The 22134-nt window shown below is 39.6% G+C and overlaps 1 protein-coding gene across 18 annotated transcripts in view; it reads left to right on the forward strand.

Moving 5' to 3' along the window:
* The window catches only part of RPGRIP1L (RPGRIP1 like), a 141314-nt gene that overhangs the window by 1009 nt on the left and 118171 nt on the right, over nt 1-22134 (forward strand). For 15 of the 18 annotated variants that reach the window (XR_013347609.1, XR_013347610.1, XR_013347611.1 and 12 more), the window contains exons 2-8: nt 1350-1392; nt 2377-2504; nt 7173-7264; nt 8062-8206; nt 11683-11981; nt 16442-16541; nt 18632-18775. Coding sequence is in view for 13 of the 18 variants with exons in the window: in XM_077830837.1 (XP_077686963.1) it covers nt 7180-7264; nt 8062-8206; nt 11683-11981; nt 16442-16541; nt 18632-18775 (773 nt within the window). In the remaining 5 variants the exon portion in view is untranslated. Of the gene's footprint in view, nt 1-1349; nt 1393-2376; nt 2505-7172; nt 7265-8061; nt 8207-11682; nt 11982-12930; nt 13017-16441; nt 16542-18631; nt 18776-22134 lie in introns of those variants that run through there. The other 3 variants (XM_077830836.1, XM_077830838.1, XM_077830846.1) reach the window with 3 other exon arrangements.

Raw genomic sequence — 22134 nt, forward strand, 5'->3', positions numbered from 1 at the left:
GCTGGTGCCCCTTTTCCTTGGGGCAGGTCCCGGTCCCCAGATCACGTGTGGGCCCATGAGACACCATCCTCTGCCAGGGTGCCTTACTCCCAGAGATTTGAGCACAGGAGTGTGGTTGGCTACTCCAAGGGCTAGTCTCAGTCCTGCTCCAGGCTAAGGACCAGATGCTTCCCACAGATACATAGATAACACTGGGCTTAATGGGAATTGCACTCCTCTGCCTGAGGGGAGAGTATAACTTTAAGATACGCACAGGCTCTCACCTTGCATACATACACCAGTATGTTTTCCCCGAAGGTTACCCATTTTTGCTAGCACTGGTGCAGCTACACAGGTGGGAGTCCAAGTGTAGGAAAGGTGCTAGTGTCTCCCAGAGTTTCAAACAATGGCCCACCCAGACTGGGTTAGTCTAGGCCTCCCAAGGTTACACTGATGGCTGTTAGGCTAACGAACAAGCCTATATGCTGAGATAGAATTTTGGGTTTGATTTTTTGATACTTTTATATTTTATACTAATATGTATGAAGAACAATGAACAAAGACACTGTGCGTTGCATTTCCCACAACCAGATGGGTCTTTTAGTACAATGAGAAAAGATAAGGGATCGAGCTAAAGTGTTACAGGTTATGGTAGGAATGTAATATATGAGCATACGCTGGAAGGCTGCTTCTTCTGTCAAGGCAAGGTCAAGCAACCAGTCAGGAGGTGATGGGGGGGAAGGTATAAAACACTAAAAGGCCAAAGACATGCCTGTCCTGACCATAGCTCAACCTCACCCCTCCCATGAGATACAAAACAGGTGGAATGAAGACCCTAGACTCACAATCCTCCAAAATGGAACATGACCATAAGTTGTAAGGGGTGGGGCCAAGGGTGTCCATTGCAGGTATATTTGGGCCTGCTAAGAAGGAGGAGGTGGGAAATGGGCATGGGGAGGGGGGAAATGAGGAACGGGGACACACACAAGGCGCTGTCACATCAGATCTGGGAAGAGGGAACGGGGGAAACGCTCTATGGCATCAGAGCTTGGAACGGAACACTGGGAAACAGACTCTATCAGCGTGTAGAGCTCTGGTTATGCTTACTTGGAACTAACTCCAATAAACATTGCATTGCCTACACGTTGGACTTCTGGTCTTCTGCTTTCTGTCTGCATGACAAGAACCAGGGGAGGGAGTGAAGGGAAAGCCCTCTAACAGTGGCCAGATAGCCTGTCTACTCTGGTGCTCCTGCCATTGATATCGCCAGTAGAACTGCAAACAGGGAGAGAAGGCTAGAAACTGCTTTTGTGTCAGTTCCCAGATTCCTAACATCGTGACAATGATATTTACCCACTTACCTCATACAGGGTGGCTGCAAAATGTAGTGAATGTTTGCAAAGTATTTTGAAGGTAAACCCCTATATAAGTATGTGCTTGTTGTTTATTTGTATAGCATTAGCAATTAGAGGACCCAAGTGCATTTCTTACCAGTTATTGCAGAATGTGCCAATGCACTGAGATGGTGAAAAACAAACAAAACACTCCAACATTGTAACATCTAAAAAAGTATGAAAGAATATTGGACCATGTGTCTATGCTCACTCCTAAAAAAGAATGTGAGACTGTTTTTAATGCCATCTCCCAATAGGCACCGTTTCTTGGGGGAAAAAGATAAATTGCATCAGTTATCTCTGATGTATGGCTAGAAGAAGAATACAGAGTATTTGTAAGGAATTTACAAATTTGTGGCTCAGAGATATGTGTTTGTTTGTTTTCCCCTAAATTATGCTAAAAATGGCCAGTATTTTCAAATGGAAGTACCTAAAGTTAAGCATTTAAATCCTTACTTAGCTAAATAAGTATCCTAATTTTCAGAGGTACTGAGCATGTATGGCTCCTGTTGACTTCAATAAAAACTGCACCTTTTAGCATTGCTGAAAATTAGATTACTAATTAGGTACCTAATGGCAGTTTAGGAGTAACCCTATCTGCCCGTATGAACCATATCCAAGTTGATGGGCTCATGCGCATCAAGAGTCCACTTGCAGAATTGGGCCATGAACAGGTATTTAGGTGTTTAGCTTTAAGCAGTCATTTTTGGCAATTTTTATCCTTGTGTGCAAATTGTAAATCTGTATGTAAATTTCTTTGTAATGTTTGTGAAATACAAATTGTGCTAAAACAATTCCGTAAACTCAGTGCTACAGATTACAAAGCTACCATTTTCTGCAGTGTAAGTAGCACTCTGGAAACTTCATGATTTTATGCTAAGGCCCCAAAATTATGTTGGTTAATCACAATATTTCTAATTTCCTGCTTCCAATTGTAAAGGTTTGTGCTTCATTTCCAAGAACAGGAACTGAGTAATAATCAAGTAACCATTATCCTTTTCAGGTAACCTATTCTGGAGACAAAAAACAGTCGGAGTTGATGGGGTGCAGGATACAATGGAGGAGGGTGTGTGTATCTTCCTATTGATCAGTCCTAGGGAAGGGAAGGTCTACACTTAAAACAAACCACAGGTGTGTTTCTTTTCAGGCCCTGTAGACAAGCAAATCTTAGCAGTCTTTTGGTTAACCATTTTAGCTACTTAGGAGATGGGTGAAATAACAAAAGAAAATAAATTAAAGAAAAGAAAGAGAAAAATGTAATTGCTTACACAAAAAATCAACAGCCTTGTCTTTATCATTCATTCAAACAGACCACTCTTACAAAGGAATTCTCTGTCTGTTTGGAAAACAAACAAATAACTAGACACTGAATGAACTTGAAACACCAGCAATTAGTTATCTAAATGCCAAACCATTCTCTTAAAACATAAAGAGCTTGATGGCACATTACACACGGAATTTGTTTTTCTCCCTTGTTGTTCAGGGAAAACAAAGTCTTCATTCATCCTGTTCTGAGATGTTACAACACCACAGTGGTGCAGCTGTGCCTCTGTAGCACTTCATTGAAGACGCTACTATGTTGATGGGAGATGTAGTTAAGCCACCTCCATGAGAGGTAGTAGCTGTGCCAACTGGAGAAGCTCTCTCTAGAACTACATCTCTAAACTATAAGTACAATTGCTTTTTTGTAACAAGATTGTGATAAGATTGTGATCTAATGAAGTGAGCTGTAGCTCACGAAAGCTCATGCTCAAATAAATTGGTTAGTCTCTAAGGTGCCACAAGTACTCCTTTTCTTTTTGCGAAGACAGACTAACACGGCTGTTACTCTGAAACCTGAAGATTGTGATACACTCGCATCAGATTTGATCAGTTAAGTTGATGCCTTCCAGTTATGTAATTTGGAGACTTCTGGGAAAAACCCATGCATTTTTGAAGTGATGTCAGGACAATCTGATTACAGAGGCAAAACTCCCATTGACTTAAATGAGAGTTTTGTTTGAGCAAGCAGTTTATGATTAGGCCTTGAGTTAGTATTCAACAAATAATCCTGACATGTTTCTATGGGGAATTGCTCTTTTGGTGTCATGTTTCAGAGGAAAGATGACGGATACTAATGGTCATTAAAGACATCAGTGCACTTCTTGCAAGAGTGGTATGTTAAAACAAACATGCACCAGTATTTCAGGGCAGAAGATAACAGCATTGATGTTTGCTTTGGAGAAAGTTACTTGCTTTTCAGAAGAAAAGCACAGCTTTGGGGTAAAATGGACAAATCGTTCTCAGAATGCTTCCAGATCATGTAGTTACTCTTTTCAAAGTGATGTCAATCTTCAAGCAGTGATACTTGCTGCTAATTCTAGCTCAGTCTCTAAACTTCCCAAAAAGAAAAGGAGTACTTGTGGCCCCTTAGAGACTAACCAATTTATCTGAGCATAAGCTTTCGTGAGCTACAGCTCACTTCATCGGATGCATACTGTGGAAACTGTAGAAGATCTTTTTATACACACAAAGCATGAAAAAATACCTCCCCCCACCCCACTCTCCTGCTGGTAATAGCTTATCTAAAGTGATCACTCTCCTTACAATGTGTATGATAATCAAGTTGGGCCATTTCCAGCACAAATCCAGGTTTTCTCACCCCCCAACCCACTCTCCTGCTGGTAATAGTTTATCTAAAGTGACCACTCTCCTTACAATATGCATGATAATCAAGGTGGGCTGAGGTTGATGGTGGGATGGAAATTGTTGAAATCATGGTGGAATTCCTCGAGAGCTTCTTTTCCATGGGTCCAGATGATGAAGATGTCATCAGTATAGCGCAAGTAGAGTAGGGGCGTTAGGGGACAAGAGCTGAGGAAGCGTTGTTCTAAGTCAGCCATAAAAATGTTGGCATACTGTGGGGCCATGCGGTACCCATAGCAGTGCCACTGATCTGAAGGTATACATTGTCCCCAAATGTAAAATAGTTATGGGTAAGGACAAAGATGGACTACAAGCCGTCAAGAACACTATCCCCGATAATGTCACAGCTAACCTGGTGGATGAACTTTGTGACTTTGTCCTTACCCTTACTCTACTTGCGCTATATTGATGACATCTTCATCATCTGGACCCATGGAAAAGAAGCCCTTGAGGAATTCCACCATGATTTCAACAATTTCCATCCCACCATCAACCTCAGCCTGGTCCAGTCCACACAAGAGATCCACTTCCTGGACACTACAGTGCTAATAAACGATGGTCACATAAACACCACCCTATACCGGAAACCTACTGACCGCTATTCCTACCTACATGCCTCCAGCTTTCATCCTGACCACACCACACGATCCATTGTTTACAGCCAAGCTCTGCGATACAACCGCATTTGCTCCAACCCCTCAGACAGAGACAAACACCTACAAGATCTCTATCAAGCATTCTTACAACTACAGTACCCATCTGCGGAAGTGAAGAAACAGATTGATAGAGCCAGAAGAGTTCCCAGAAGTCACCTACTACAGGACAGGCCTAACAAAGAAAACAACAGAACACCACTAGCCATTACCTTCAGCCCCCAACTAAAACCCCTCCAATGCATTATTAAGGATCTACAACCTATCCTGAAGGATGACCCAACACGCTCACAAATCTTGGGAGACAGGCCAGTCCTTGCCTACAGACAGCCCCCCAACCTCAAGCAAATACTCACCAGCAACCACATACCACACAACAGAACCACTAACCCAGGAACCTATCCTTGCAACAAAGCCCATTGCCAACTGTGCCCACATATCTATTCAGGGGACACCATCAAAGGGCCTAATAACATCAGCCACACTATCAGAAGCTCGTTCACCTGCACATCCACCAATGTGATATATGCCATCATGTGCCAGCAATGCCCCTCTGCCATGTACATTGGTCAAACTGGACAGTCTCTGCGTAAAAGAATAAATGGACACAAATCAGATATCAAGAATTATAACATTCATAAACCAGTCGGAGAACACTTCAATCTCTCTGGTCACGCGATTAAAGACATGAAAGTTGCAATATTACAACAAAAAAACTTCAAATCCAGACTCCAGCGAGAAACTGTTGAATTGGAATTCATTTGCAAATTGGATACAATTAACTTAGGGTTGAATAGAGACTGGGAGTGGCTAAGTCATTATGCACGGTAACCTATTTCTCCTTGTTTTTTCCTATCGCCCCCCCCCGACGTTCTTGTTAAAGCCTGGATTTGTGCTGGAAATGGCCCACCTTGATTATCATGCACATTGTAAGGAGAGTGGTCACTTTAGATAAGCTATTACCAGCAGGAGAGTGGGGTGGGGGGAGGTATTTTTTCATGCTTTGTGTGTATAAAAAGATCTTCTACAGTTTCCACAGTATGCGTCCGATGAAGTGAGCTATAGCTCACGAAAGCTTATGCTGAAATAAATTGGTTAGTCTCTAAGGTGTCACAAGTACTCCTTTTCTTTTTGCGAATACAGACTAACACGGCTGTTACTCTAAACTTCCCAAGGCATTTCTGGACTCACTATTCATTTTCAGAAAACCTACTATGGGGGTATGCAAATGGGAAACACTGACCCCTGCACAAGGCTTCATGTCTTTCTTCTATGTTAATTCAGCTTTGGTCAAATTTGTGGACAGCACCAAAACTGGAGAGGATGTAAACCCACAGAAAAATAGAACCAAACTGCAAAATAACCTGGAGGAGTTAGAGCAGTGTGGCTCTGCCGACAATGTTATTCAAGGAAATAAACAAATGGGGACTGTAACCAAACAGCTGCACCCATTACTCTAAAACAAATGTATTACTTTCTCTCTTTAATATGTTCTAGTATTATTCCTTCATGTGTCTAAGCATTCCGTTTGCATCATAGAAGATGCAAGATCAGGTTTAGGAGGTGAGGTGTCCATAAGAGCCTCTGTTTTAAGAAGTGATCCTTAATATGCAAATATTTGAGATCACTTGAGGAAAACTGAATGAGAAGTAATGAGGCCTGGAAAGGCAATATAAGCACCCTCCATTTCTCTTAGGCCATTCACAGTGGGGAACACAGCAGAATGCTCCACCTGATGATGTCTTAAGTTTCCTGCTATAAACAGTAGAAATCAATGAGCTTTGGACCAGGTCGATTAAAGTCTTTCCATTGATTTCACTGTGCTTTGTATCAGACCCTGGAAAAAAAAAAGTTTAATCTACAGCCCTTCTTAAAATAGATTATAGGAGCTGTACTGTAGAAAGGAGTATGTATGGTATACTATGATTCAAATTGGCATAATGTTAAAATTGAAAGTTTTTAATGTTCCCTTAGCAGGGGTGAAAGTAGCTTAAAGGACTTACCAGTACGCCGGAGTCCTGAGCAGGGGGTGTAGCCTCAACCAGAAGAGGTGGGGACTTTAAGTACCCTGGCCCTTTAAATCACTGCCGGAGTCCTGCCGCTGCTGCTACCCCAGGGCTCCAGCAGTGGGGCTTGGGCAGCGATTTAAAGGGCCCAGGGCTCCGGCTGCTGCAGGGAGCCCTGGACCCTTTAAATCGCCGGCCTGGGGAAGCTGGTCAGGTCCAGCACGGTTTATTGACTCTTGCCAGTATGCCGTACCGTACCGTGCCAGCTTACTTTCACCTTTGCCCCTGAGTTATACATGTGGGGCAGGAGGTCTTACTATAATGAGTCTGTCATTATAGTGAATTTGTCATTACCTTTTTCTTATTAATTTTATATGACGTAATTATGTTCATTCTAGTCTCACAGTTTAAGTTACAGATGGAAAAGGATTTCACATGAATTTTGTTATCCACAGATAAACCATGTCTGCTCCAGCTGATGAAACTGCAGGAGACCTGCCTGTGAGAGATGTAGGTCTAAATCTAGCTGGAATTGGAGGATTACAAGGTTTGTACCAGCTGTTGTTTATTACTGTGACAGACTTTGATCAGTGACTTTGTTGGCTTCCTTTTAAAAATGTTTCTTATATTCACACTTATGAAAATTAAGTTCAGATAATATTCAGAGTCTGGGTTAAATTCACAAAGATGTAAGATAATTCAGAGTTCATAGTACTACTTATATTGAGCTCAGGCCTACACGGTGCTGAGGATCTGCAAGTCCATCGAGCCATATCCAGTTTATCAACTGATGTTAGTGCGAGCAGAAGCTGTCCCATTGAACATGGGAGCAGAAGGCACTCAGCATCTCTGAGGAGGTGCTCTGCTCCTCTTAGAATCAGATCCATTTTATGTACTGTCATCTACTGTGTTGAGGCTTATTTCATAAATTAGAGTGAATTTCCTGGACTTTATCAGTTAATGTTTTTATAGTTTGGTGTGAATAAATTTACTTTGCTTTTAAAAAGGGACTCTGTCCAATCTATAAAAATGGACAGCTTACTTCTTAGATTGTGTGTTTACACATAAAGTGCTGTGAATCAGTTAAGCTATTTCCCCTCTATCATCTATTAGCTACCCAGTTTGCCATGTCATTTGTATGGGTATTCTATCCAGAGGATTGGAAAGCATTAAAAAGATTAGAAAATATGAGTTTATGATCATCAATTGGCAGACAGACTTGGCCAGGTGTTGAACATGAAACTACATTAAACTCATTTTTTAAAACTGGCTAGGTTTCAAAATGATGATATTCCTTTGGGAATCGTGAAAGTAATTTGCTGTGATTTTGTTTCTGCTTGTTAGAATCATCAGCTGTACAGAATGTGAAAGCTCGGCAAGCTGTCTCACGGATTAGTCGTGAGGAGCTAGAAGACCGTTTCCTGCGTTTGCATGATGAAAACATCTTACTTAAGCAGCATGCACATAAGCAAGAAGATAAAATTAAAAGGTTTGAATCTTCTTATTTTTTTAAACCAAAATCAAATTTGGAGAATATGTTCTTGTAAACCTTAATCATCAACAAATCAAAATAGTGTAAACTGGAGTAAGAAAGCCTTTCAGAGTGGTCTGTGAAATCCTTAGTACTCCTAAAACGGCCCACAGAAAATCTGGCAGTGCAATGTTGTGTTATGTACATTCCCCTCTCTGATCTTACTCCACTGAGCTGATTTCTACTCAGAGACCGATCATGACACCTGAAATAGGAGGAGTCCTAGTACTACCTTTTCAGGTCCCAGGCGTGAACTGCTCTCCTACTGACATAAGCATGGTAGGCCTGTAGATCCTTCAATTCTGAGGAAATAGAGATGGAGGAAACCAAAAAGGAGGAGCAGGGAGGAGTGGAAAGGAGAAAAGAAAAAGGATCAACATTTTCAAGATAAGGGGAGAGAGTGAGGAGGAGACAGTGCATGCTGCCTTTCAAAAATCTTTTCATAGTTAGGAAGTACTAGGTTTGGTTGGGGGGGAAGGGTCAAGAGGAATAGAAAGGAGTAAAGATTTGGTGCCACATGTTGTAGTGATGGGGGTTTTATAGATTTCTAGATAAATATTGAGCAATAGGCTATTTGAAAATGCAAGGGGAGAGAAGAAAATGGAGGAGGAAGAGAGGAAAGATATAGACTGAAGAAAAGTAAATGAATTAGGCCTCGAAAGGGCTTAAATAAAGAGCAAATGGAGAAGTATGAGATGGGTGGGAGTGTATGTGTTTGTGTATATAAAAACTTTGCTAATTTGTGCTATGAGAAAACAATTGTCTCATACCCTCCATTTTGAACATGTACTTTTAAACAGATATATTCAGTAGAAAAATAAAAATGTATTGCAATATTCCCTTGTTTAAAGTGCTTTGCTCCATGTTACTTTAAAACATGGAATTTTGCTCATGAAAACATTTCTTCCATTTCTCAGTCCCATTTAACAAGTATCTTCTCTATTGGAGCTACTCTGGATTCTGTTTGAAGCGAGATGACTCAGATTTTTTTTCTGACATTTCATGCTCTCATATAGTTGTATTAGCATACGATGATATGGATGATCTCATCTGTTTAGGTATGTATCCTCTAGCAGAGTTTCTCAAAAATTTTTATAGTGTGGACCACACCTTAATAGAGAAATTGTTTTTTGGACCACCTGTCCTCTCGCTTGTCATTGCACAGATCACTTCCTCTCTCATTTGTAAACATATATCTTTTGACCACTACAGAAATTGGATACCTGTAAAACTGTTAGAAAAGCATTTGTGGATTTTTAGCTTCTCTTAATTCAGTTTAGCAGCTGGGAGCCAGGAGCAGAGCTAGCACAGTGTGATCAACCAGCTTGCCATGGGCTGCTGGTGTTCCACAGATCACAATTTAGGAATCTCCGATTTACAGAAACCATCTCTTGCATACTGTCAATTATGTCTAGTTTGTATGTACAAAGTACTTTTATGACATAGAAGATTGTAACCCGTCCACACTCCCTCAGTTTGGGGTGAATCCTGCATTCTTCGCTATGGGATGTAGTGCATCTGTGTGGTGGAGGAGGTTTTGTGAGTCTGTGCATTGGTGTACCCATCTGCCATGCACATCTTGGAGCCCATCTCCATTGGGGCTTTCATTATGTTGTTGTGTGGGGACAAAAATCCTAAAGACATCCACGAGGTTGAAAAAAGAGGTTGTAGAGGCACAAGCAGGGACTGGAGACTTCATCCCACATTTTGGATAGTCCACATGTAGCAGTTCAGCTCTCTATCCTACCTCACCCTCCCCGAAGTCTTTCCATCTTTACTTATCCTTTTAAAAGTGGCGCATTCTCAACTGTTTTCCTCATATCTACGGAGGAGTAGCTGTTCAATATCTTAAAAATCTTTAATCAGATCTAAATATGCCACCTTTTAAGCTCTTTAAGTGTTTTATTGTTTTTGTAGTATGGGACAGAATGAAAAAGGATCTATCTAGCTCAGTCTGTACAGGTCATTATTTTACATATTTGCATTGTAGCTTTCCCTGAAGCACCCAATATTGACTGCTGCCAGGTACTTGATCAGATGGATCACATGTCCTTTTGTGTGGAATTTTCTTTGTTTCAGACCAATGACGGAAGCACTGTGGACTGCCTAAACTCACCCAGTGTGCCCGTAATTGGCCACCTGGGTCATAATGCAGTGGATGCACTAGATGATATTTTAAATAAAAAATCAAACTCTCAGTGCATTGTCTCTGTTGTGTGTGAGGAAGAAGTCTTAACCAATTCAGCTGCAAATTTCTTCCCAATGCTGGAGTCCTTGTAGCTAGAAGCATGGATTGAATATGCAGTAGAAATATATATATATCAGAAAATTGCTTGCAGGCAGTTCTGTGACATCCCAAAGCTATTCTGAATTATTTTTTGTTGTTTCACTTTTGTTCTTTTAAGTAAAAGCTTCTGTCTGTACCCATTCTTAAGTAAAACAAACTCCTTTAAACAAATGAAGTGTGTCTTTGTTTTCCATCTCCTGTCTGGGCCTCTGCAAAAATAGATTCCCCATAAACTAGATACAGCTCTTAAAGATGTGCGACCAATTTTGTAAAGTCTTGAACTTGTCTCCCTCATCAAAGCCACCTTTTCTTTCTTTCTATGCCAAGTTTTTTGTATTCACTGCTGGGCATGTTTTATGTTCTTGCATATTACATCACTCCCATGTGCCCTCTCTGTCTTTTGTTCTGGCTTACCAATGTTTATCAAAACTAAAAGAAATCAAAGGTACAATTCTTGAGATGCCAGAAGCAAAATTTTTATCCTTTTAAAGACAGATGAAAACCACACTTCCTGCATCTAATTATATCCCACAGCTAATCATTACTTCTCTTAGCACACTGGTACTACATGCTGAATATAAAATTTAGCATGGCAACATGAACTATTAAGATTCTTTCTCCTGAGGAGCTTTCTAGGCATGCTCACCTACACTCTTTAGCATTTTTAGAACTGAAATGTGGTTTAAAATACTACAGTGAAAGTTGAAACAATACATCACTGAAATGCTGCATATTATTAGCATGTGTTCAATAGTTTAATGTCTTGTGGAACTGTAGTTTTTATACATTGCCCCACCACATCCCCAATCTGTAACTGTACTTAACAGAATGCAGAGTTCCTCTATAAGGTCATGCATTAAAAATTATATTTAAGGAGCATATGGACTAAATATGTGTCCTCTCTTTACTAACCTTAAATGATAAGCCTTAGGAAACTGTTATTTGTCAGTGCTATAAAGCAGATTGCTGCCCAGTGGTTTCAATTATCTTCAAAGGTTTCTTCACAGGCAGTAATAGTTGTATCAAAACCTGCAATTTATTATTCAGGTTTTACGCTGAAGTCTTCACAGTGATTATGTTCTTTTCAACACAATGGTTTTTATGCTGACTTTTCACATTCTTTTTCATCTTTTTATTATTTCCACAGAATGGCCACCAAGTTAATTCGGCTTGTTAATGACAAGAAAAGATCTGAGCAGATTGGTGGTGGCCCCAAGCGGTTGGGCCAGGATGTGGAGCTTGAAGAAATGATTGAGCAGCTGCAAGAGAAAGTTCGTGAGCTTGAGAAACAAAATGAAGGCATCCGCAAGAGACTCATTTCAACCAAACAGCAGCTCCAAGTTCAAGGCCATCGGCACACTCCATACAGCTATGTTCAATCTCGCATTAACACTGGTCTCAGAAAAGTGAACGAGGCTGTCGCCATCCCAGAGCGCGCAAGGAAAGGTATAATTAAAATTGAGATTATGTGCTAATAACTTTTTAATAGACAATATCCTGATTGGGTCTAGGCTCTACTCTCTGATACATGCGTGCACAACATTGCAAATCTTTGAAAAATCATTATACATATGTAGATTCTGGAAGTTATATGTTGAGATAGAATCATCGTTAATGCAGGTTTTTACATTCAAGACTTTCCATTGACTACAAGAGGAGTAGAATTGGGCACTCATTTTCAATCTTGTATTTGGGGTAATTAAATTATATAAGAGAGTTCAATTATATATGTTACGTTTTTATAAGGAGAACGTTTGTGAAGGGATTCGTGTTTGGATAGTTTATTGTATCTATCCAAATAACTTGTAAAAAATAGTCATGGGGCCTGATCCAAAACCCATTGAATCAGTTGGAGACTCCCCATTAACTTCTATGAGTTTTGTGTCAGACTCATGGTCAGGTACATTGCGTATTTGTCTTTTTTTTTTTTTTCAAATTTTCAGTTTCTCCATAAAGAGAATATCCCATACTCTTGCAAACATTCATTCAGCTGGGAAAGCACATTGAGATTATTAGTTACTATGACACTTTGACCTGCCAAAAAAAAAAAATAATTCTTTCACTTTTAGACAGGCAATGAAAAGTAATAAGCTTTTGCATTTTACTCTCCTAATGTTTATATAGTGTGAAATTTTTAATACCCAATAACTGTGTTCTTTCAGCCTTTTGTGATATCATGAATTACAATTAGACATTTCAATTAGTCTGCCTCTACAATACTGTAGTTAAAGGTGGTGCAAGGACAGAAAACTAGGAATGCTCTATGACACACTATAAATGGTCTTCAGCTTGGAAGAGCAAACTATTGTAGCTTAGACCTATTCTTGCAGAATTCTTTCAGATATATTGTTAAGCAGAGATTCTTTCTATTTGTTTCATGTCTCTCTGTGTTGCAGTTAAAGATTGCTGCCTTGTCTTTAAAAAAAGAAAAAAAGTGATAACCCTAGTGTCTTGGCTAATATTTTGTTCTCCAAGGCAGAGGTGAGCATTGCCTGCTGTATTTGCATATCTAATTGTAGCACTATCAGTTTGACTACAGTAACTCCTTTTTCTTTCTGTGTAAAGCATTTTGGGATATGAAAGGAGCCCTAGTTTTTGCTTTATTTGCATTTGTACGTTTTAGTCTTATGGGTGAGAAAATACAACCATGGCAGCTAAAATTGGCATACATGCACTTTGTGGAAAGATTGTGATATTCTGTTCTCCTGCTTGGCAATCTTACAAAGATTTATTTTATTGCAAAAAAAAAAAGTACTCTTATTATTATTATATTGCCTCTGCAGAGCCCTACTGTAGGAGTTGCGTGGCTGGCCATATGTCTACAGAATCTAATTTGAGTAGCAGTGGTCAACTAGGGGCAAGCACAATTTACTTAAGACATACATCCAACAGCTGGGTGTATAAAAACAGCAAGATAGCTCACATATTGTGAGAAAAGTCGCAATTCAGGGTAACTGCATCTGTATTCCCCATCTCTCGTCCAGCAAGGACACCCACTCTAGGCTCCCAGCTCCTCAACTGTGACCTCTCATGGGCAGAAACCCATGTCTGTCTCCCTCCTGACTGTGGTTTTTCCAGGCAGCATTGTTCCCCAGCAAATCAGACTGCCTAAGCAGGCTTGCCCTGCTTTCTCTTCAGAGGCTACAAACAGCATAATTGCCCACATTACAAGTTACCACAGAGCCCTTTTTAAGCAGGCACATTTATTTTTAAGTTGAAAGCATTACTGAGAAAACATATTAAAAACAAAGACCCTACACCCATGCTATAAAGCTTACCAGAGGTCATTCCAACTCAGTCTTAGGCTCTGGCAGGTGTCAGTCCTTCCAACCCGTCTCTAAGGATTTCTCGCCTCCTGCCTCTTCTCCCTAACCCTAACACTCCCCCCCGAACGGAAGGTTCTTTTCGTTTGCTGGATCAGAAACATGACTCTGAGTCAGTTTAAACTCAGGCTAAAAGTGAATTTGCCTAATCACCTCCCACTATCCTTAGTTCCTGGAATGCTGTACAATCCCTGGCCCTCAATGATACATAAAAATACAGTAAGGTCTCCCAAACATACTGCAGGAAATTGCCTAATATCTCTATCTGAGAGTAAACAAGGAGAAACCATCTCAATCCGAATTCAGGTTCTGACTTTCAGAGGGGCCATTCTAGATTCCACATAAGATGTAGCTTGCTTGCTTACCTGAGGACAAGTTCCGAGATCTCATCCAGCCAAGTCTCTCTTATCGAAAGCTTGGTAGGTCTAGGCTAGAAAGCACAATGAGAATTTATTTGTGAATGTTAGGCCTGACAGGAGTCTGCACTTTTATAAATCCTTTCTTTTAGGGAATGTCTACACAGCAGTTGGGAGGGTGCTTTCCAGCCTGGGTAGACAGATGCACACTAAACGTGGCAGAGTGGCCACGGCAACACAGGCAGCAGCTCAGGCTAACCACCTTGAGTACAGTCTTGCCCAAACCCCTGGATATGGGTGGCTAGCCCAAGCAATCACCATGGCCACACAGATATTTTTAGCACACTAGCTTGAGCAGAACTAGTGCATGTCTGTCTGCTCACTCTGGGAAGCATCCTGGCAGCTGCTGTGTAGACATACTCATAGGTTAAGGATGCCCTTTTAAGGTTAGTTGAATCTGGTGTACAAAGCAAGTGCTTACAGCTTGGGTATGGTAGTGTTTCCTTCTCAGCAAGTCAAAGACTCTGTATTATGGTGTTCACCATCAAAAAAATGTCTTGAATGTTGTCTCAGCCTGCTCTTTAGATAGTGATAGGCATGGATGCCTTCAGTCTGGGTTGGGAACACATCTAAGATCTTTGACTATATGTGGTCTTTGGAGACTTCAGGAATCAAAGAATCATTAACTTGCTAGAACTGTTGACTATCAGGCTGGATCTCAAAATCTTCCTTATAGATCAAAGGGAAACCAGTGCAGCTTTTCAGAGACAATATGGTTGCTTAAACAGACAAGGGAGAACTTGCCTCTTTTGTGTCAGGATACAAGATATCTAAAGGAATGAGTCACTTTGTCTCAAGTGTGCCTATCTGCTATGCACCTGGCAGGCCCACAAACATCTAAAAGAACTAGATAAATTCATGGAGGATAGGTCCATCAATGGCTATTGGCCAAGGTGGGCAGGGATGATGTCCCTAGCCCCCTAGCTAGAAGCTGGGAATGGGCAACAGGAGATGTATCATTTGATAATTACCTGTTCTTTTCATTCCCTCTGAAGCACCTGGCATTGGCCACTGTTGGAAGACAGGATACTGGGTTAAATGGAGCTTTGGTCTGACCCAGTATGGCCATTCTTATGACTACTTGAGTCAGAAAGGTGTGGCTCAGTACGAGTAGTCATTCAAATCCTCAGTGGCTTTTCTGATATTTTACCATGCAGAGAGACAATGTGTGTGAGGTAATATCTTTTATTGGAACAATTTCTGTTGGTAAGAGAGACAAACTTTCAAGCTTACACATTAACTTGTGTGCTATTAGAACAATAAAAGTCCAAGCAGGAATGCTCTGGGTATGAAGAATGATTAGCTACTCTTGGAATAACTGAGCTGCTTAGAAAGTCAACCAGATGATTTGTAACCTTTGGAAATACATAAAAGGTCGAAGTATCTCAGTTCAAAGGCTTCCTAAGTAGGTAAGACTGTGCATTTAGTTCATTTTATGATCTTGTTGGTGTTCCTGTATATTGAACATCTCACAGCTCACTCATCTAGAGGGACGGCAGCCTCAGTGACATGTATCTTCAGTGTGCTCTTGTCTGAAGTCTGAAAAGCTGATGTATTGAGTTCAGTTCACGCATTAGCAAATCACTAATCTCTTGATGCTGCAATAAGATTAGATGTTGGATTTGGGAGGTCTGTTCAACTAGCCTAGCAGAGCTCTTCAGGGAGGTTACATCTAGCTAGCCCCTTTCAGTGGTACAAACTACTAATCATGGTCCTGTGACTGCTAAACTAGGTACATGACTCCTCCAGTATGGCTCCATAGAGTTAGTCCAATCAGAGAACAAGAATAGTTGCTAGGCAGTAACCATTTTTTAAATTATCATTACTGTTCAGTCTTCCTGCACTGAAACTGGTATTTATGTTCTTTGCTTGTCAAATTACAATAAATACCTTCTTCTAACCCATATCAAAGCCTATTGATAACATTTCCCTGTAACCATGCATGCTGTTTTGTCCATACTGGAATTTTGATACCTGAACTGTGTGGTGTGTATTCTGAATTTATACATAGCATTCTGTTGTGTATTTGATATAAAAATACCCTTTATGATATCTATATAATAAGTACAGATATTTATATTGTGTAAGGATTTTTTCCCTTATGTTAAATATCTTTTTCATGAACTTCAGTGTCAGAAATATGCCTCTCTGTTTTCTTTATTTCTAGGAATGAGATTTCAGGATGTAGAACTGAGATCCCCCCAACCCATGCTCCCAAGATACGGACATAGTTTGCTTGAAGAAGCAAGGGCTGAGATAAGAAATTTGTATGATATTTGTATTTCTTATTTTTCTATAATATACAATTATTAGTATATGTGATATTAGTGAGAAAAAACACATTTTGCAACCATCAAAGTGTCTTACAGGGCTTCCACTCCAACAAAACATGGGGCCTTAGGATCTGGCATTGATTTTACTGGCATCAGCAACACTGCATGAGAGATTTAGAAATAGAAAGTATAAGGATCCCTTATCAAATTGCATTGGGCAGAGAAATTTAATAGAGTAAAATGTATGTACTCTAGTTGGAATTTGGTCAGGTTTTAACACCCTTACTCATGCAAAATTTGCCTTGGAATCTTTTTATGACTCTTAGTGGCCAGAGCAGTTAATTTCTAACTTATGTTTCGTTCAAAAACCAGCACTTCTTGCAAGCACACTGTCCCCTATCCCCATGCTAGGCTATTGGGTTAACACTGACAGAAGGAAGAAAGCTACCTATGAAATTATTACCAACACACTTCTTGAAGCACCTGGATTTTAGTCTAGAGATCTCCCATCAAAGTGGTGACTTAACTTAGATGTTACTTAACTGATGAACTGTGAAGATTCCTAGTCCAAGCGAGTGGGCCAGATTCTGTACTGTGCGTCTTGGACGGTGCAGCCCAGGGAATGGGGGTGGCAAAGCTGGCTTTAAGGATATGTCTACACAGCAAAGAAAAACCTGCGACTGGCCCATGCCAGCAGGCTTGGGCTTGGGCTGCAGTGCTGTTTCTTTGCTGTGTAGAATTCCAGGCTCAGGGACTCTCCCATCTTTGCATTTCCTAGGTTCCAGGCTGCTCTTCAATTCAATTGGCATGCATTGTAAGTTAGACTTGGAGCACAGAGAACCTCTGGCACATCCCTGCTCTGAGGGCTGTGTTATCCAAGGGTGTGGTGGGGAGGGGAAACGTAGCAAAAGTAGTTAATTTCTAACTTAAAGTTACAGGACTCTGTTATAGTATTTCTCTGCCCTAAAACTTATCAGTACCTATTCTAGTTTTCTGAGGTCTGGCTTTTCCTAAGTTCATTTTTTGCGTATGGCAAAAAACATTTGTCAGTAACATTTGTCCAAGTCAGATTTATTTGAGGTCCCAAAAGGGCTAAATTTTCAATATAGGCATAAACTAAATTGTCCCTTGGGTGTAAATTCCACCCACTTAAAGGAGTTTAGAATACTGTTGATATGACCCCTGAATTTGGTTCCTGGTGAACAGTTAAAAGGGTGATTTCAAAATACAATACATAATAATTTTCACTGAGTAAAATATGCAGTAAATGTACCTTACCTCTTGGAGTGAATGGTAAGCATAGTTTTCTCAAGATGCAACATATATATTTACTAGAGTTAATAGCTAGCAACTGTATCTAACGTACAAAAAATTGTACAGTGAAAGAGACTATTAATAAAGACATACAAGGTAGCCACACTCAATACTACCTCTATAATTGCAATGGAAAAAATATGAAGTTACTTTGCCAAGAAACATTCCAGATCTGGACGTTTGTCTATTAAGATGATTCTCAAAGTTACCAATATACCATTTTTTGATTAATATGATGTGCTGATCTGCTCATCTTTCAGGGCAAACCCAGATCTGGGTGGAATTCACCTGAAATATCACTGCATCAGAATAAATTCCACTACTTGTAAAAGTTAGTAATTTTGATGCAGATTGCCTAAATTGCAGTGCACACCACCACATAACCCAAAATAAAAGGTTAAAAATGGAGTTCCCTCTTTTAGTCCATTGAGGATTTGTTAATCTTCTCATGCCTGGAGGTGAAGTTTTCCTGCCCACAAACATTCTGGCAGCAGAAAATTAAGAATAGGACACACTTAATATGTCATGTAAATAAATCAGATGTGATATGACATAATAGCTTATGCTAAACAAATGAACTTAATTTAAGCCATCTAAGATATGCTGTTTTAAAGATGTTATGAAGGGTTTAGCTATTGTAATTGAAAATGTGGCTAATATTTGATCATCTAATTTTTTTTTTTGACTATTTGCATCCCCCTACATGAACTAAGTGTGCATGTAGGTCTTATAAAAAACCTCTAAACACAAGCTGCTTTGTTAACTTGCAGGGAAAACGTGATTGAGTCACAAAAGGGACAGATTGAAGAATTGGAGCACACTGGAGAAGTGCTAAGGAATCAGCTAAGGAAGAAGGAAAAAGAGTTTGAAGAATCCGTTCTGCAACTGAAAGAGCAAAAAGCAACAGGGCAAAGGTATTCTGAAAAATGGAAGCTTCCATATTACAAAGCCATAAAGCCTTCTATATGTATTAGGGTGAAGCTAATTATGTCCTAATTCATATATCCTCCATATTTCTCAAAACAGTACAGGACATTTAGATAATGATTCTAGAAACAAATGAAGTTTGTTGTGCTTATTTCTTTGTGTGGTAATGCTGAGTACTAAGGCATTCAAGTAAAGCCTTGTCCTGCCTGACCCTGGCCAGTTAGTATGCTGAAGGTAGGCCCTGACCCTAAGTTTACACACTAGGCCGGATATAGGGGCAGGCAATCTTCTGGAGTGCCGGGCTTGGGAGGCACTGGGCTTGGAATGCTGTTTTTGTTGTTAGCGACAAAAGGGAAAATAGAATGCTTGAAGTAAAATGTTTTACAAATCCTATTTTGTAATTTTTCATCTTATATGACCGGGATAAATCATGCATGCAAATCATGAATCAAAGATGTGAAATGGGCTGCAAATGCAATCAAAAATTAGGTATTCAAAAGTTTAACAAATGGAGGGAGGGGGCACCGAAGATGCTCCTTACCTGGGGAGCCATTTGTTTTAGAGCCAGCTCTGTTCACACATATGATGATCTCAGTCAAATGAACATGAAGCTGTTAAATGCAATTAAATGATGACATGCACAGATGTTTAAATGCATACAGCAGAATGCCCTCTGTAGGTATGCAGGGGAAGAAACTGAAGACTGTTGTATTCTTTCCTCCTCTTTGCTACCTCTCATTTTTTTCCTTGACTTCTCTTCTTGTTTTTATTCCTATATATTTCTCCTTCTACTTTTCCTAATTCCTCACTTTTCTTATCCTCCCCTTTCTTCTTTTATCCTCATCATCTGTCCTTCTTTTTTGTTCTGTTATTCTCTACCCTCAACATTTTCTTTTCTCCTTTGCATTATTTTTTCTCACCACATTTTTGTTTCTAATTTCCGTTATTCTCATCCAGTTCTACTTCTGTGCTTATTTTTTATCTTCTTCCTGACTTTCCTAATGACTTACATCTCTCTTTTTGTTTAAAGTTAATATTTTGACTTTTAGAACTGAATTGACGCAAGAAATCTCTCTGCCAGCTCTGTATCTTTTTAAGAGTTAGACAGGACAGATCTATTGAGTGGCCTGATCTTGTTACAGCTACACTCAACAGCACTTTGCTCTCCTTTTGTCATCTTGTGTCTTCCTCCTCAATCTTAACTCACACCCATTATCTATTGCTACTTTTCATTATAGTTTAATTTAGGGCTCACTATTCTATTTCATGCAGGCGAAAATCCAGTTGACTTCAATGGAAGTTTCTGCAGACTTAATACTGGCAAATTAGGCCCTTAATTATACCATACATCGTTCTGGGCAGGAACCTTGGCTTAAGTGTCTGTACACATCAGTAGCACTACATATTTAATAAATGTTGATGCTGAATTATTTAGCATATCATAATTGATCTCAGTCTAGAACGTCTTTCTTTTAAAACATAACGTGAATAGTTTAAAAGGGTATTAGCAATACTTCCACTTAGAAAAAAATCTGTATGTATTATGTATATATTTTACCTTAACTTTAGAGATTCTAAATATATGCAATCTATAATAGTACTGTAAATCTATAGTTATTTACATTAATAAAATGACTGTACAGGTACCAGTAACACTGTTATTTGTAGGTTTCCATTCCTGTCTGCATAAGCTCAGGTTTGAAATTCTGGAAGTATTTCCTAGATATCTGATTCCTTATTTAAAACCTGACCCTGAAATGTTAGAAATCTATATACTAGTAGTTCCTGACATTTATGGCACATAATCTTTACAGAAAATATAATTGAAATTCCTTGCAGTTGTTGTTTAATCGACCAGTTTGGTTTGTCATCAACTTGGCATAAACTTTTAGTCATCCCAAGCCTGTAATTGGCATGAAATAGGAACTAAAACACCCTTTTATTAAAATCATGTTTTTTTCCTGTTGTTGTGGCCCCTAGAACACTCAGATGTGATTTTTGCATATGTTCCACATAATCTTTTGTTAGCAAAACTCTTGTGTCCTTGCAGCCCATGTGTCTGTGGTTTTTAAACCAAATTCAATATACAAAGTAAACAATATAATGTATGTAATTTCCCTATTTGTAAAGGAGGTGCTACAGTAAATAAAAAAGAGTTCACTGTGAAATCACATGCACATGGATATAAAAAGTAAAAAATTAAGTGTACTGGGTACCACCCCAACCCCAAAGCAGCCTGAAATCCAAGAATCACAAAGGTGGCTTAAAGCCACTTTGACCTTGCAGTTCCACCCCATCCTGCACTTAGATTTTCTATGCTGCACTTCAAAACAGGCACAACACAGAACATAAACTAGTGTCTGTCCAAGTGGGTTAGACCAGGGGTTCTCAAACTGGGGTTTGGGACCCCTCAGGGGGGTCACGGGGTTATTACATGGGGGTCGTGAGCTGTAAGCCTCCAGCCCAAACCCCCCTTTGCCTCCAACATTTATAATGGTGTTAAATATAATTAAAAGTGATTTTAATTTATAAGGGGGGCCGCACTCAGAGGCTTGCTATCTGAAAGGGGTCACCAGTGCAAAAGTTTGAGAACCACTGGGTTAGACTATGCATTGAGGGGACTATTGCAGCATTCACTAGTACAGCTGCAGATACTGTGTTTCTTATAATTTTCCATTAGAAGTTTTGTTTTTTAAATAGGGGCATATTACTTTGAGAAACTTGGCACATAGGATATCAGGCTGGTTACATTTTTTAAACATAACATTTAATTTAATTTAGTTTGGTTGTATTTAATTTAGAGATGGACAGAATATAATTACTTCATGGTAGGATGATTTCTACAGAACATAGTGCTCAAGCCAAAATGCTTTAATTCTGAACAATTACATTTTTGCAAGCAGCTAGTCCTTCAAGTAACTTAATTGCTCTTGGTACTTTCCAAAAACATATTTTGAAGCCGCTCAGAAGTGCATTTGTGAAACAGATACTTGACAATGCCCTTCATCTTTCATCTCTCAGTATAGAAAAATAGTGTATTTTGTATATATAATAGCATTTTTTCTGCAACAGAACTTCAGGATCAGGCCTATTGAAAACACAGATTTAGGAGAATAGTACATTAAATTTTCTTGATTACAGCGTTTGCATTGTAGCAGTTCCATTCCCAGATTAGAAGGACCAGACATGGTAGACCTAATACAGCATTGGGGATTCATTAGAACTACACATGAGTAAAACTTTGCCAAATAAGACCCACTGCAAACATAAACTTGTACTCACATTTCCATCTGACTTCTCACGCCTGACTTCTCATGCTCACGCTTGTTCATGTGTCTGCAGATCA

Source organism: Eretmochelys imbricata, chromosome 12, assembly GCF_965152235.1.
Source record: "Eretmochelys imbricata isolate rEreImb1 chromosome 12, rEreImb1.hap1, whole genome shotgun sequence".
NCBI classification, from domain to species: Eukaryota; Metazoa; Chordata; order Testudines; family Cheloniidae; genus Eretmochelys; species Eretmochelys imbricata.